Genomic DNA, 15,463 nt, shown 5'->3' with positions numbered 1-15,463 from the left:
CTCCTGTCTCACTGCCTCCCTCCTCTCCTGCCTCACTGCCTCCCTCCTCTCCTGCTACCACACTCTGCCTCACTCTGCCTCCCTCCGCTCCTGCTACCACACTCTGCCTCACTCTGCCTCCCTCTTCTCCTGCCTCACTGCCTCCCTCTTCTCCTGCCTCACTGCCTCCCTCCTCTCCTGCTACCACACTCTGCCTCACTCTGCCTCCCTCCTCTCCTGCCTCACTGCCTCCCTCCTCTCCTGCCTCACTGCCTCCCTCCTCTCCTGCAACCACACTCTGCCTCCTGCCTCACTGCCTCTCCTGCTACCACACGAATGGAAACTTCAGGGTACGACCCATACATTCTAGCCAAGGGGCTTGTCTTGAAGGCAGACCGTCTTAACGGAGTCTTAGACTCCTCGAGAAATCTTTTTTTGGGGGGGGTAGGGAGGAGGAGGGTCGACGGGTGAGTGACAGAATCAGTAAAAGGGAGAAGACTAAAAGGAACAGGGGAAGAGAGAGATGGAGGTGTTGCCGTGGTCGCGAGGCGCCTGGAGGACAGGAGCTCAGGTGGGACCCATTACGACCGAGCCAGGCCCGCTCCTTATCAGTTAATAGACGGTTTCCGTGGTGCTTGGATTGTTTTGATAGATGGCACCTGGTCGGGGCCTTTTCACCAGCCACTGAAACCTCTGGCAGATGAACCGTCAGGGTCCCAGATAAGCTATCTAGAACACTCCCAACCCAGAGAAGTGCTGCTTCCTAAAAGGTGGGGACTGAGAGGAACAAAAAATGTTTTTATAAAATGTTGTTTTTTTGTTTTGTGTGTGTGAGATGTGGATTTTTGTTTCCTCAAACCCAAAAGCAGCTTTAGAGGGTTAGATGGATATTCCCCTTCTTGGTTGGATAAGGCCTTTGTTTATGTGCACAGGTGTGTCTCTTTGAGAGGTTTGTAATTTACCTGATCAGTTTGCATTCCTTCATGCGAGTGTCTTTTCCGGCTGGGCTCCTGGTGACTGCTGCTTGTTAGGACACAAGCTCGATGGTTATCTATTAACTGATGCCCCTAAATGTATTTTAAGTTTAAAAATGTCCCAAAACGGCAGTACGAAACACATGTCTAGAGTCTCTGATTTGTAACGTGAGATTCCTAGCAGCTAGAACACCAGCTGCTCCAAATTAATGTAGCATTCCCACCCTGTTCAGTGTCCACTCCCGATTGATCACTTATTTGAGAGAGGGAGAGGGAGAGGGAGAGAGAGAGGGGGGGAGAGAGGGGGGGAGAGAGGGAGGGAGAGAGGGAGAGAGAGAGGCACACCCACCCACCCCCGTCCCTGGAATGTGAAGGGGGGAGGGGGTTAAGAGGGTTGGGTAGGGTCATGGAGGGGGGGTCAGGAGGGGGGGAGGACGTGAGTGTCCGTTTACAGTCCGTCCTCTGAGCCACTGACCACCGGGCAGGAATGTGATTGATTAGGTGGCGTTGAGGAGCTCTCCACAGCTCACAGGTCAGAGGTCAACTCCTCTGCAAACCTGCTTCCTTTTGTACAGTGAATGCCAGCAGGACAGCCTCACAAAAACTCCTCTTTCTCTCTTTCTCTCCCTCTCTCTTTCTCTCTGTCTCCCTCCCTCTCCCTCCCTCCCTCTCTCTCTCTTTCTCTCTGTCTCTCTCTCTCTCTCTCTCTCTGTCTCTGCTCTCTCTCTCTCCTTCATCTCTTCTTCACCCTGGGAAAACAGGGGGAAGGGGAGCATCAATTAAAAGGACGTTTTTTTCCCTCTCTTTCTCTCCCTCCCTCTCCCCCTCTCCCTCCCTCTCCCCTCTCTCTCCCTCTCCCCTCTCTCTCCCTCTCTCTCTCTCTCTCTCTCTCTTTATTTAAAAGAAACACCATGATTGTGTAGAATTCAGGTGAGGGTGATTTGCTCTCTAAGCGTATTGACAGAAAATCTATAAAACAAAATGCAGGAATTTAAGGCGTGTTACGAGGCCGTTAAATTGATTTGTTAACGTTTCTTCAGGATAAAACCAATGATTATAGACACAGACTGTCAGGGAAGGCTGGGAGTAATTATAACTGAAAGCTCATCGAAAGAGTTACAGACTAATCTCTTCATTGTCGACATGGTAGCTTGTAGACATCACAAACGGTTCTCGAGCAAACTCTAAACAAACTTCCAAACTATTCTCTCATGGTTCCCCCCTACAATTTAAACTCTCATATGCATGTTTTATGTATGTATGTATGTATGTGTGTGTGTCTTTAGATGAAAGGGTCAGTGTGTGTAGAGACTGATGACCAGAGGGGGGAAGAGATGGCTCTGCAGTCCTTTTCAAGTGTCGGTCCAAGGACCGTCTGTCCGGCCCTCACAGTCCCATTCCTAAAATGTGCAGCCCCCTGGGGCCAGGATCTGGATTCCCCTTTAACCCCCCGAGCTCAGGCGCAGAGGGCAGGTGAAAGGGCAAGAAGAGAGGAGGGAGGGAGGGAGGGAGCAGACAAAGAAAAGAACCCATCAGAATGTACGTGTCACCGGGCTGTTTGGGAGGAGAGAGGGCTGCACTCCTCTGAGGTGGTCAGGGGGGTTCACGGTTTCTCACGCTGGCTTTGCTCCGTGTTCCTGAGACACGGTTGTTGCCGCTGTAACATCCGGATCAGCGCTGTGATCAGACTGTGTGCGCTTGGCTTGCGACAGTAGATTTCGACGCGGCATGCTTCCAACAGGAGCCACTCCTGTTACGCAAGCCCACCTGTGTCAGTCTGTCTGGGTACATGTGTGTCTGTTCTCTATAGCCAGACACTGTCTGGTCTGTGTGCACTGTACATCCAGGCCCTCTGCTCTGCATCCTCCAGCCTGTACAACACGTAGGAAGAAGTATGTGTGAGGGGGGGGGTAGGGCACAATCTCTGGGAGAAGTGTGGCGATTTATAGCTTCTCCAACCGGGGCGATAGCTGCCCTCCCTGTCTCACCTCTCCACCCCTCCCTCCAGCGCTGTAATCTCCTGGGTCATGTCTGTGGCTGACATACAGCCGGGGGGGCGGAGCTGGGGGGGGCGGAGCTGTGGGGGGCGGAGCTGTGGGGGGCGGAGCTGTGGGGGGGGAGCTGTGGGGGGCGGAGCTGTGGGGGAGGAGCTGTGGGGGGCGGAGCTGTGGGGGGCGGAGCTGTGGGGGAGGAGCTGTGGGGGGCGGAGCTGTGGGGGGCGGAGCTGTGGGGGGCGGAGCTGTGGGGGGCGGAGCTGTGGGGGAGGAGCAGCCGGGGGCCGCTGCAGTGCTCGTCCTGCAGGTGGAGGCCGGGCCTCCGGCAGGGCGGGGTCTGGAGGTGGAGCCTGTCTGGGTGTGATAGAGGCCCAGCTCTCTGAGCGTGTCTGGGTGTGATAGAGGTCCAGCTCTCTGAGTGCTGACAGGACAGGAAAATACATCACTGGGAGGCGTGGAAGCAGCCAGGACAGGAAGGAGTGTTTTGTTTCTACGGAGACGGCATTCCTGTTAACTTTCAAAACAAAAGAGGAGCATTGATTCTTGTTTAGGGATTGTGTTCTCTGTAATGGGAGTTTGATATCTTAGATTAGTTTTAGTTACTTCTTCGATTTATTTTCTTTTTTTTGTGTGGAGAACAATTCTCCTTCATGTTTACTGAGCTGTTGTCTGTGCTTGTCTGACATTAGTCCAGCAACAGTCTGGTCTCACAGCCTGAACTACTTTTTAATCAACAGTCCTGATCAGTATCTTAAATGTATACATGGAGACACTGTTTAAAGTCTGCTGTTTACATCAGCTGGCTTTCTGGAGCGCTTCCCTGCGCGGGGCGAGGTCATCTGAGGTCTCTATCCTCGCTCACTCTGCTCCAGACTCAGGGAGGAGGAACGAGGAGAGGGGCGGTCTAGACCAGACAGCTCCCCCTTCTGGTCAGAGGCAGTTAGGTGACCTGCAGGCTCTCTCTCTCCCTCTTCTGGTGTGGCCTGCTCCTCTGTCCTTCTCCTCTCTCCTTCTTCTCTCTCCGGCTCCTCTCTCCTGTTCCTCCCTTCTCCTCTCCTACAGCAGTACAGGCCAATGTGTTGCAATTTAGTCCAGCAGTATCATCACCATCCTATTATTATCTCATGCTAATCTCTCTCTCCATCTATCTCTCTCTCCATCTCTCTCTCTCTCTCTATCTCACTCTCCATCTCTCTCTCTCTATCTCACTCTCTCTCCATCTCTCTCTCTCTATCTCACTCTCTCTCTCTATCTCACTCTCTCTCTTTCTCTCCATCTCTCTCTCTCTCTCCGTCTCTCTCTCTCTCTTCTCTCCATCTCTCTCTCTCTCTTTCTCTCCATCTCCCCCCCTCTCTTTCTGTCCATCTCTCTCTCTCTCTCAATAAATCTTGCTGGACTAATTTATTGAATTGGATTGTCTCTTATCTGCTTTTAGGCAATCTGGGCCTCTGGTCCTATTTCATCGATGTGGAGATTAAGAGCAGAATCATTCTGATCTACAAAACCCAGTTTCTGGTCTTCTGTGTGTGTTCCTCACGTGCTGCATGAGGCTACTGTTTCCAGCCGTACTGTCAAAACTGTTCCAAAGCCTTCTATCGCCCCAGTCTTCCTGTGGAGACTAGCGGGGGCTGTAAGACACTACCCCTCTCATCGTAGTCTCTGTGAACACGTTCAAAAGCACAGTGTGCTCAAGGACAGGTGCTTTTCACAAAACCCCGACTGCCAATCTCATCCTCTAGATGATGTTTCCTTAGTGAGTTGAGCAGTCTGCTGTTTTACACATGCGTGCACACACACACACACACACACACACCTTGATTCTAAACTGTGAGGATGGTCTGACAGGAAGTCTCTCACTTTGATTCCCCTTTGAGACGTGCCTTGTTTCGCTGGCGGAGACGAGGCAGTGCAGATGACTAATTGAACCTCCTTTTGAGTCTGCAGCCAGAAGCCTTGTGGATACACAGTAAAAGGAAGATCTTAATCATCCATAAGACTATTTCTGATAGAATCTACCCGGCAATATTGATTTAAAGCGCCTCTCTGACAAGCCTGTTTGCTAGTTTGCGCGATGAATGACAATTTCCCGATCAATGAAGCAGATTGTGAACAGAAAGGATGTTCAGGTTCTGTCTGCACGGAGGGACAAGGATTTTGAGGTTTGTCGTATTGGCAAGTCAGGACAGAGTCAACGTTTCACCTTATGACACTGAGATGACCACACACACACACACACACTTCCTCCCTCGTTCACTTGATCTTTCATTCCGTCTTTCTCAATCCTGATCAAACACACACATTTACATTTAGTCATTTAGCAGACGCTCTTATCCAGAGCGACTTACAGTAAGTACAGGGACATTCCCCCCGAGGCAAGTAGGGTGAAGTGCCTTGCCCAAGGACACAACATAATTTGGCACGGCCGGGAAACGCTCAGCCACCTGACTCCCTCACACTGATACAAACAGCTTTCGAGAGTTGTTGCCTGTTCTCTCTGCAATTACCATTAGGTTTTATTCAAGGTTCAAAGGTTCCTCTCCAATGAATTATACATCAGAGCTCATGGAACATAACAACCTCATCCTCTCCTGTGATGATTTTGTAATCGTCTCACGTTCTGTTGAGAAGCATCCTTGCTCAACAAGCTCTGAGTACTCTCCAGACAGACACCCTGATCTTTGTGAAGTTCTTCATTCTCATCATCAACAGAAATGACTCAACTAAATCAAATCAACTCATCAAAGCTTGTCCCAGAGCTGCAACTGTGTTAAGTTTGAATCCCAGGCCAGCTTTGTGACATCAGCTCAGACCAGACAACTGTTTCCCATCCCAGCATGACTCCACCATGGCAGGTGTTCACCCACCAGGAAGAGAGCACTATGGTCTGTCTCGTCCAATATGAAGGACTACATGAATTACATTTCCCTCCCAACTTAAAGTAGCAAATCGTGTGTGTACGATGTGTGTGTGTACGATGTGTGTGTGTGTACGATGTGTGTGTGTGTGTACGATGTGTGTGTGTGTGTGTGTGTGTGTGTGTACGATGTGTGTGTGTGTGTATGTTCTTTCCCCCCCACCACCACTCCTCAAGACGTTATTGATCTGTAGGTAATGTGCTTTTCGGGCCTTATCATGACTTCTGCATGTCTCGTCCTAGAACACCCAACTTCACTGTTTCTTTGAGCTGGCTCTGACTGATCAACACATCTCCACTCATCAACTGCCCCACTGTAATGATTTCTCTGGCCATTTCAACCAGCTTGTGGGCAACTGTGTGTGTGTGTGTGTGTGTGTGTGTGTAAGTGGTCCTCAGTGGCCCACCAAACCAACTCAAATCAATTTCCTTTCTAATGGAATTAAAAGCAGGTTTCCAGAGATCGAGACAGACCTCTGTATTAGTTCTTCAAAAGCCCCCCTCCTCCTCTCCTCTCCTCCTCTTCTCTCCTCCACATCTCTCAGGACCTCAGCTGTCTGCTTGATCCTCGCTCAGCTGATCTATAAATATAGGCTTTTCTTTCCTCCACAAAGACGTTTTAGGCGTTTGCTGTCAAGGTCAGGCCCTGGGCCTCTCTAAACAAACAGAGAGCCAGGAGAGGGAGGAGAGGGAGGAGAGGGAGGAGCCAGTCTGTCTGCCTGTCTGTCGCTCTGTCTGTCTGTCTGTCTCTTTCTCTCATTTTGCACTGCCTCCACCTCCATTTTTGAAGGCATCCGCTCAGTGCTGCCTAAACCCAGCCTGCTGCCGTCAACATGTCAGAACAATACGTTTCATTTAGCGGCTGACTGACTCTGTACATATTATACATTTTTTAGCCTGTGTGTGTGTTATCTATTCATCGACTTAAACTCATTTTGTGGGATAATTCATTTGTGCAGCTAACAATAAGAGATGTGTTGGCATGTTCCACATACTCTTACGGGTCTCTGGCTGCAACAAAAGGGTCTGTTGCCGCCATCACTGCAACTGTCTCCAGTGACAAGAGCACGTCGAGAAACAGACTGCACCTAATCGTCTAATTTGTACACCGAACGAAGAAGAGAGAGAGAGAGGGAGGGAGGAGGAGGGGGGAGGAGGAGGGGGAGGAGGAGGGAGAGAGGAATGGAGGGGAGGAAGGGAGAGAGAGGGGAAGGGAGAGAAGAATTGAGGGGAGGGAGGGAGAGAGAGAGAGGGGGGAGGGAGAGAGGAATGGAGGTGGAGAGAAAAGGGAGGAGAACAGGAACAGTGTGTGGAGGAGCTTATAGAGGCATATTCATTACTGTTGATTACTGTTCATATGACAACAGAACAGTTTAGCCGGCCACCGTTTAGCAGCCTTGTGGCTCGTTCTGCAACGCTGCATGTTTGTTGGAAAATGTTTGCATTTCACCTAAAACCACTTCAACAAAGGAAACTTGTAGTACTCCCACAGACACACGCTCTCTCTCTCGCACACACACACACATTCCTCTGGTAGGCTCACAAAGACCCTACATTAAGCCCCTGAGGAGCATGCTGTCCTCATTATACTTAATACCTTTATCGTTCATAAGTGATTTGGCCATGCCTCTCCAAGGCATTCAGATATGATTAGCTTTAACTCTTTTATTTCCTCCACCGTTTTGAACCTTTTTATTTTTTGTATTTTTTTTTTATCCACCGTATCATTCCCACTCCACTTTCCACCCCCCCCCACCCCTAACCCCCCAAATAGTATTCTGTGTCTGTAGTTTCTCTTCTTTCTTCACCAATCCGTCCACAGAGACCGCCCCCCCCCCCCCCCCAGACCGCCTAAGAAAACAAAACAAATGCCTCTTCGTTGTGTCCGGGGGTGCGGGGGGGAGGGGGGGTAGGAGGAGGGTGGGGCGTTAGTGACAGTACAGAGGAGGGGGGTGAAAGCCCTTTGTCCAGTGGGAAAGCCTGAACGTGCAATGAGAAGAGAGAGAGAGAGAGAGAGAGAGAGAGAGGGAGAGAGGGAGGGGGAGAGAGGGAGGTGGTAGAGGTGAAGGTTTGGACTAGGAGCTGTGGTGGGGTGAAGGGGGGTGGGGGGGAATCTTTGGTCATCTGCCCATGGCTAAAGCAGGACTAACAGAGTAAAGATTAGGAGGTGCTGTGACTAATGTGGCCGGTCATTCAGACCCTCCCCAACCCTTCGCACCTCTCCAGACCCAGACCCAGTCAGGCCCTTCCACCAGCCAGGCGACCAGCTGACGAGGGGAGTACTGAAGGGGGGGGGGGGGGGGGAACTACACACTTCCTGTACGTAAAACCAAATCAAAACAAGCAGATGACTGTGTGAGCAGGCTGTTCCCCTCTCCTCTGAACAGCCTGTTACTGTCCCCTCCACGTATGAACGCTCTGCTCCTCAGGGTGAACACAGTCCCCCACCCCTCACCCACCTGGTTCGAAGCCCGGTGTGGGTAAAGATCTGGAAGCTGACAGCAGAACGTGCCTGTAGAATATCCCTTACCCTTCAAGTAGGAGAGGAAGGGTGACCAACTGGCCCTCTCTTTTAAGTGTCCATAATCAGTCTTGTTCCATCACTGTTGAACATCGTCCATCTTTCACATAATGTGTTCTGTTTGAATTAATAATAGTTCCTGGTAAGGCTGTATGACTTCATCCTGAGTGGTAACTATCTATACAAGAACTACACAGACACACTCGAACACACTTCTGTTCCATTAGTGTATGAATGTGAAAGCCTGTTAAATTACGTGCTCGAAATGAACGGAGAGCAAATATACATGCGTAGCTTAGCTTGTGGCTGTTTATCAATCCATGTTTTTTCTCTGTTCTTGTGTTCTTACGAACTCGTTTGACGTCATCTTTCATTGACCAAGTATGGTTTCAAGTACTGTTTTCAAAGAACACAAGTCACCAAGAACGCCAAAAACACCCATAAATGTTCTTGATCCGCGCCCTTTATCGAGGATGCATCGGATGGCGACTTGGCCAGCGAGAACACCTGCTTCTCAAATCGTTCCGCGGTCTTGCAAGACCGTCTCGCAAGGACGCTTGGCAAGAACGTTCTTCTCTAGAACGCAAGTACGTCCTTAATGTTCTTGGGATTGACAAACAGCCTGTGCTTCCCCTCGTGCCCCATCAGTGTTCTTCCTCTGGGGAGTGTCCCCAGATGTCCCCCGCTGTACCGCAGGTCCCCACAGCGCCTCCTGGTGGCAGCCTGCCAGCATCACAGCCCACTCCCACCAGACCCGGCCACTGATGGGCCCTGAGCTCCGACGCCCCTGGCAACTGTGGGTACTGGTTGCCACGGCGAGGCTGGGGAGGCCAGCTGTAGAGTAGGGGCCGCTTATCTGAGCATCATTTATCTCCTCCCTCCTTCCTTCCCTCTCTCCTTCCATCCCTCCATCCTTCCCTCCCTCTCTCCCTCCTGGAGTCCTTCTCCACTGTGCCCAATCAGCTGTGGAGATCAGATGGCATCTCTCTCTCTCTCTCTTTCTCTCTCTCTCTCTCTCTCTCTCTGTCTCTGTCTCTGTCTCTGTCTCTGTCTCTGTCTCTGTCTCTCTCTCTCTCTCTCTCTCTCTCTCCTCTCTCTCTCTCTCTCTCTCTCTCTCTCTCTCTCTCTCTCTCTCTCTCTCTCTCTCTCTCTCTCTCTCTCTCTCTCTCTCTCTATTGATCAGCAAAACAAATGTAAGCCAGGCTTGACGCAGGCCAGGCTTGACGCAGGTATCCACACCAGGGCTGTCCGCTACAGACCTCATGACCAAACGACAACTTCAATAAAAATAAAATAAAATGTAAACGTGAATAAGCACCAGACAATCCCACCACCGGCTTCTCTCTTCTCTCTCTCTCTCTCTCTCCCTCCCTCTCTCTCTCTCTCTCTCCTCTCTCTCTCTCTCTCTCTCTCTCTCTCTCTCTCTCTCTCTCTCTCTCTCTCTCTCTTTCTGTCTCTCTGTCTCTCTGTCTCTCTCACTCTGTCTCTCTCTCTCTCACCCCTCCTTCTCTCCTTCCTTGTATGAATCTACCGTATCTCATTCCTAGCGCTAATTCCAATTAATTGCCAGTGGCCCTGAAGCCTTCTCAATAGGAGTAACAAATGGTTTGATTCTGTAGGCTTCATCAGGCAGCATTTTAAATGCGACACAGTAACCCGGCGCGAATGCCGATGCTGCCCTGCTCCCAGATACTCCTCTGTTTACTAATTATCCTTTTTCTTACTCTGAGCCACACCAGCGCTGGTTGTCTGATTAAATCGGATTGTGGGATAGGAGAGAAGGTTGGGGGGGTGCAGGGCGCTCTGCTTTGTAAACAATCCGCGAAGGCCTCAGTTAAAGCCGGCTGGGCAACTGTAAATTATGTGTCCCCCCCCTTAAAGGGCCTGGCGTGTTCCTCTTTGTGTGTGTTCTTTTAGCGTGTGCGTGTCGCACGTCACGCCTGTTCTCCCTCCTCCTGATGCACGCCTCCTCTCCTCCTCATAAATCCTCTGTCCTGAGGCGTTTATGATCTTTGAGAGCGCTATCCGTCTCAGCGGCACCCATGAATCTGGGAGGGGAGTGAAGGAGCCGTGCGCCGGCCCCACCCCCGTGGTTGGCCGGGTGGTACGACCCGCGTACAGAGCGCGTCCTGTCGGAACGTACCACTCCACACCCTCATGGGGGACAGACAGTTACACCGTTGACACAAAGCAGGTACTCAAACCAAACATCTGGTACCCCTTTAAACTTGAAATCCCACTTCTTTATTTATATATATATGAGAGAGAACTTGAAAAATACACAACATTCACATTTTAGTTTTAGTTATGTCTCCAGCTGCCGTCCTCAGCGAGTTGATGTCCTCGGAGGTGAAGGAGACGTCTCCCTGTCAGCTAAAGGGACAGTTGAGTCGCCAATATGGCTGTGTGACATTATTCTCTAGGTAATTAATATGGCACCCAGCCTGGCATCTGGTGGCATTAATCTAGCCGGGGATGCGGTTCATCTCCCGACGCCCGCGCCCAGACGCCGGGCGGGAGGCTGAGTTACCGCCCTCCCTCGCTGGCACGGAGCGTGGCCGTGGAGAAAACTGCTTTTGTGCTCCCCAAGATTACTCAGTCTATTCAGTTTTGTCCTGTGTAATTCAAGCCTGTTATTTTATTTATTTCATTCCCTTTGTCTAAGAGGTTCCATTCCATCTCTCTTTTCCGGGCGTGAGTGTAATTGGTTTGTTTTTAAGAGACAGACTATTCTTTTAATTGTTTATTTGCGGCGAAACATTGGAAGGGTGAGAGATGGAGGACCTGCTGCGGCGCCGTCACATTTCAGGACAGCCTCGCCATCACAAAAAAAACTGTATTTATTTGTCGTTTATAGATCTAATTTTCTCTCCCCCTCCCTTCATCTTTCCTCTGCTGCTCCGTGTTTCCCTCACACCCACTCTGCTAAGATCAATAAACTATTCATCCAGACTCTTTCTTTGCGTTTCTTGTCAAAGCCAGTCAGGCTTTTTTGAATGAATTAGCAATCTCTCTCTCTCTCTCTCTCTCTCTCCTCTCTCTCTCTCTCTTCTCTCTCCTCTCTCTACTCTCTCTCTCTCTCCTCTCTCTCTCTCTCTTCTCTCTCTTCTCTCCTCTCTCTGGTCACTGTCTTTCCTCTCTCTCTTCACTCTCTCTCATCTCTCTCTCTCTCTCTCTCTCTCTCTCTCTCTCTCTCTCTCTCTCTCATCTCTTCTCTCTCTCTCTCTCTCTCTCTCTCTCTCTCTCTCTCTCTCTCTCTCTCTCTCTCTCTCTCTCTCTCTCTCTCTCTCTCTCTCTCTCTCTATCTCTCTCTCTCTGTGTCTCTCTCTCTCTCTCTCTCTGTCTCTCTCTCTCTCTCTCTCTGTCACTGTCTTTCTCTCTCTCTCTCTCTCTCTCTCTCATTCCTTTCCTTTCTCCCCTCCCCTTCTCTCTTTCTTCCCGCCTCTCTCGTTCTCTGGGACTCTCTTTCCTCCCCTCCTCCCATCCTCCATCTCTTCTCTGACACACTCTGTATTCAGTCCAGCTCTGTCATGGAGAGCTTCGGCCTCGTGCCACTGATCTGCCCCTCTCCTGGATCAGAGAGATCAGCCCTGCCCCCCCACCAGCCCTACGCACAGCCCAGACAGGGGGTGTGTGTGTGTGTCTCTAAGCATGCCATGTATACATACGTGTTCTTGCAGCACATTGATATGTGAGTTGTGGAAATACATCAGCGCACTGGTGGCTTATTATTTACACACACACACACACACACACCTCCCTTACACTCCCCACCACCACCATCATCAGTCGTACACTGACTGTTTTGATATACGGACAGTGACACACACTAATCAGTCTCAACATTTGATTGGGTCCAGCGTGTGGGGCCCCCAGATCAGCTCCTATATCCAGCCTCCACCACACACACACACACACAAACACACGCACTGGTCACCCCTCCCTGTGAAACACACATGGTGAGCATCATCACCCTCCTGGGACCACATGCCCCTCCTCCCAGTCCTCTAACTGGGACCACATGCCCCTCCTCCCAGTCCTCTGCTGGGACCACATGCCCCTCCTCCCAGTCCTCTGCTGGGGACCACATGCCCCTCCTCCCAGTCCTCTGCTGGGACCACATGCCCCTCCTCCCAGTCCTCTGCTGGGACCACATGCCCCTCCTCCCAGTCCTCTGCTGGGACCACATGCCCCTCCTCCCAGTCCTCTGCTGGGACCACATGCCCCTCCTCCCAGTCCTCTGCTGGACCACATGCCCCTCCTCCCAGTCCTCTGCTGGGACCACATGCCCCTCCTCCCAGTCCTCTGCTGGGACCACATGCCCCTCCTCCCAGTCCTCTGCTGGGACCCCATGCCCCTCCTCCCAGTCCTCTGCTGGGACCACATGCCCCTCCTCCCAGTCCTCTGCTGGGACCACATGCCCCTCCTCCCAGTCTCTGCTGGGGACCCACATGCCCCTCCTCCCAGTCCTCTGCTGGGACCACATGCCCTCCTCCCAGTCCTCTGCTGGGACCACATGCCCCCTCCTCCCAGTCCTCTGCTGGGACCACATGCCCCCTCCACGGGCTCCACACCGGGAGAGAAAAGGGTCGCATGTTCAGAATGGAGTCAGGAGTCAGGTGGCTGAGCGGTTAGGGAATCGGGCTAGTAATCAGAAGGTTGCTGGTTCGATTCCCCGGCAGTGAAAAATGACGTTGTGTCCTTGGGCAAGGCACTTCACCCTACTTGCCTCGGGGGAATGTCCCTGTACTTACTGTAAGTCGCTCTGGATAAGAGCGTCTGCTAAATGACTAAATGTGAATGGAAGCTGCCTCTGTTCCCGTCTTGAACGTGTGAAAATGGAGGGAAAATATTTGGTCCCCCTCATTGCCTCCTTTTCAGCCGGTGTTGTGGTCCTAGTTTTGCAGCTCTGTGGCAGTATTGTCCCCCTCAGCTAGCCCCTCAGGGCACCCCTGCTGGAGCCCATTGTGTCCTGGACGCAGTAGGGGGTGCCAGGGCACAACACACACACACACCCCACACACACACCTTTAACCCCTTCAACCTGCCCTACCCCCTACTGATCTGCCCTTATTGACCTCCCCCTCCCGCTGGGAACCCAATCCCTCCCTCCCACACACACACACCCCACACCCCCCGCCCCCCCCACACACACACACACACACACCCACACACACACACTTGCTTATTAATTACTCATTCATCAAGAACCATGCTCCATGTGAAACCATTTTTATTTATCGTAGATTTTCTTCTTTTATCCGGGATACCCAGTTCTGTGGTTTACGCCTTATGCAGTTTACAGATATTATTAATCCCAGGGCCTAAGTAAAGACGACTTTGTAGTCCCTGGTCCGGAGAGACACAGGAAGGAGCTGTGTCCTAGAGATGTTTCCTCCAACGTTCAGAGCCCAGAGTCTGGTCCTCACCTGGAGATACCAGACACCAGGAAGTGTTTGGGTTCAGCATCCCAGGGGAGGAGAATGGTCATGGTGGTCACAACATCTAGGCCCCACCCCCGCCCCCCCTACACCCATCAATAAAACACACGCAGTAACTACAGAACTAATGGTTCCTACATGGAGCAGTTACACCCTTAAAAGGACACTCCCCCACAAACACAGATGTTTGTGAGAATATTTAGCCTGTCCAGAAGGTCGCCCTTACAGCAGAGTATAAATACGGCCCTGCATGCTGGCCCTTGTGTAGGGGCTGGGCTGGTCATCAGGCAGTGTGTGTGTGTGTGTGTGTGTGTGCAGCTGCTGTAGGATGGTTCCTACTTGATGAGAGGGTCTGTTCTGCTTCAGCTCAGTTTCTGTATTGATTACCTCTGGGACGGGGCCTCTTCACAATAAGGACTGGTGAGGAGGGCACCACACGCGTGTGTGTGTGTGTGGCTGTGTTTAGCGTGTGCCTATCTGCCCGTACTTGCGTACCTCTGTGTGCACATGCGGGTGATTACACCCTCACACAGTCTGCCTCCCGCACGTGTGCTCTCTCACACACACACACACACACACACACACACTCCGCTTCCAGCAGAGTCCGATGGAGGCATGAAAGGTTGCGTGGCGGCGAGGTGAGGAGGTTGTCGTGGTGAGGTGATGGTGTAGCGTGTTAGCCGGTCATCCCCCTCCGAGGAGTAATGTCTGCTGTGCTGCCACGCTGCCTGCTGACTGGATAAGTACAGGTCTGGGTTTACGTTGTGGAAGGTTCATGGCGGCGTGAAATGCTGGTCGTAAAACCGAACAGGGGAATGAGCCTCACATCACACTACATATCTGGGTCTTTAGTCAGGGTGAAATGAGACGAAGAGAACTTGGTCACTCAACATCCTCCTCCCCTCGCTCTCAACACACACACACAAACACACACACACAGTCCACAACACAAACACACACACAGTCCACACACAAACACACACACAGTCCAAACACAAACACACACACAGTCCACACACAAACACACACACAGTCCACACACAAACACACACACAGTCCACACACAAACACACACACAGTCCACACACAAACACACAGTCCACACACAAACACACACACAGTCCACACACAAACACACACACAGTCCACACACAAACACACCCACAGTCCACACACAAACACACACACAGTCCACACACAAACACACACACAGTCCACACACAAACACACACACAGTCCACACACAAACACACACACAGTCCACACACAAACACACACACAGTCCACACACAAACACACAGTCCACACACAAACACACACACAGTCCCACACACAAACACACAGTCCACACACAAACACACACACAGTCCACACACAAACACACACACAGTCCACACACAAACACACACACAGTCCACACACAAACACACACACAGTCCACACACAAACACACACAACAGTCCACACACAAACACACAGTCCACACACAAGCACTTTTTTTCCATGTCGTTTTTTTTTTATCACACATTACACACTTGTGAGTCACGCAGTGTCATGTTTTAGCCCGTCACCCTGTGGTAATACGGTACTTAACCCTTGTGTTATCTTCGGGTCATTCTGACCCATCAGTCATTGTGACC

At 51.3% G+C, this 15,463-nt stretch overlaps 1 protein-coding gene across 1 annotated transcript; it reads right to left on the bottom strand.

The window, feature by feature from the left end:
• Positions 1-2,978: 2,978 nt before the first annotated feature.
• On the bottom strand, positions 2,979-3,368 carry LOC134015857 (uncharacterized; the record flags this gene model as incomplete). Its single annotated transcript, XM_062455369.1, has 1 exon — positions 2,979-3,368. A coding segment is annotated over one exon (390 nt), but the record flags the coding sequence as incomplete, so codon positions are not given.
• Positions 3,369-15,463: the final 12,095 nt, after the last annotated feature.

The sequence above is a fragment of the Osmerus eperlanus genome, unplaced genomic scaffold (assembly GCF_963692335.1).
Source record: "Osmerus eperlanus unplaced genomic scaffold, fOsmEpe2.1 SCAFFOLD_602, whole genome shotgun sequence".
NCBI classification, from domain to species: domain Eukaryota; kingdom Metazoa; phylum Chordata; class Actinopteri; order Osmeriformes; family Osmeridae; genus Osmerus; species Osmerus eperlanus.
Note: the sequence above shows the minus strand (reverse complement) of the source record. Positions and strands in the feature narration are given on the sequence as shown.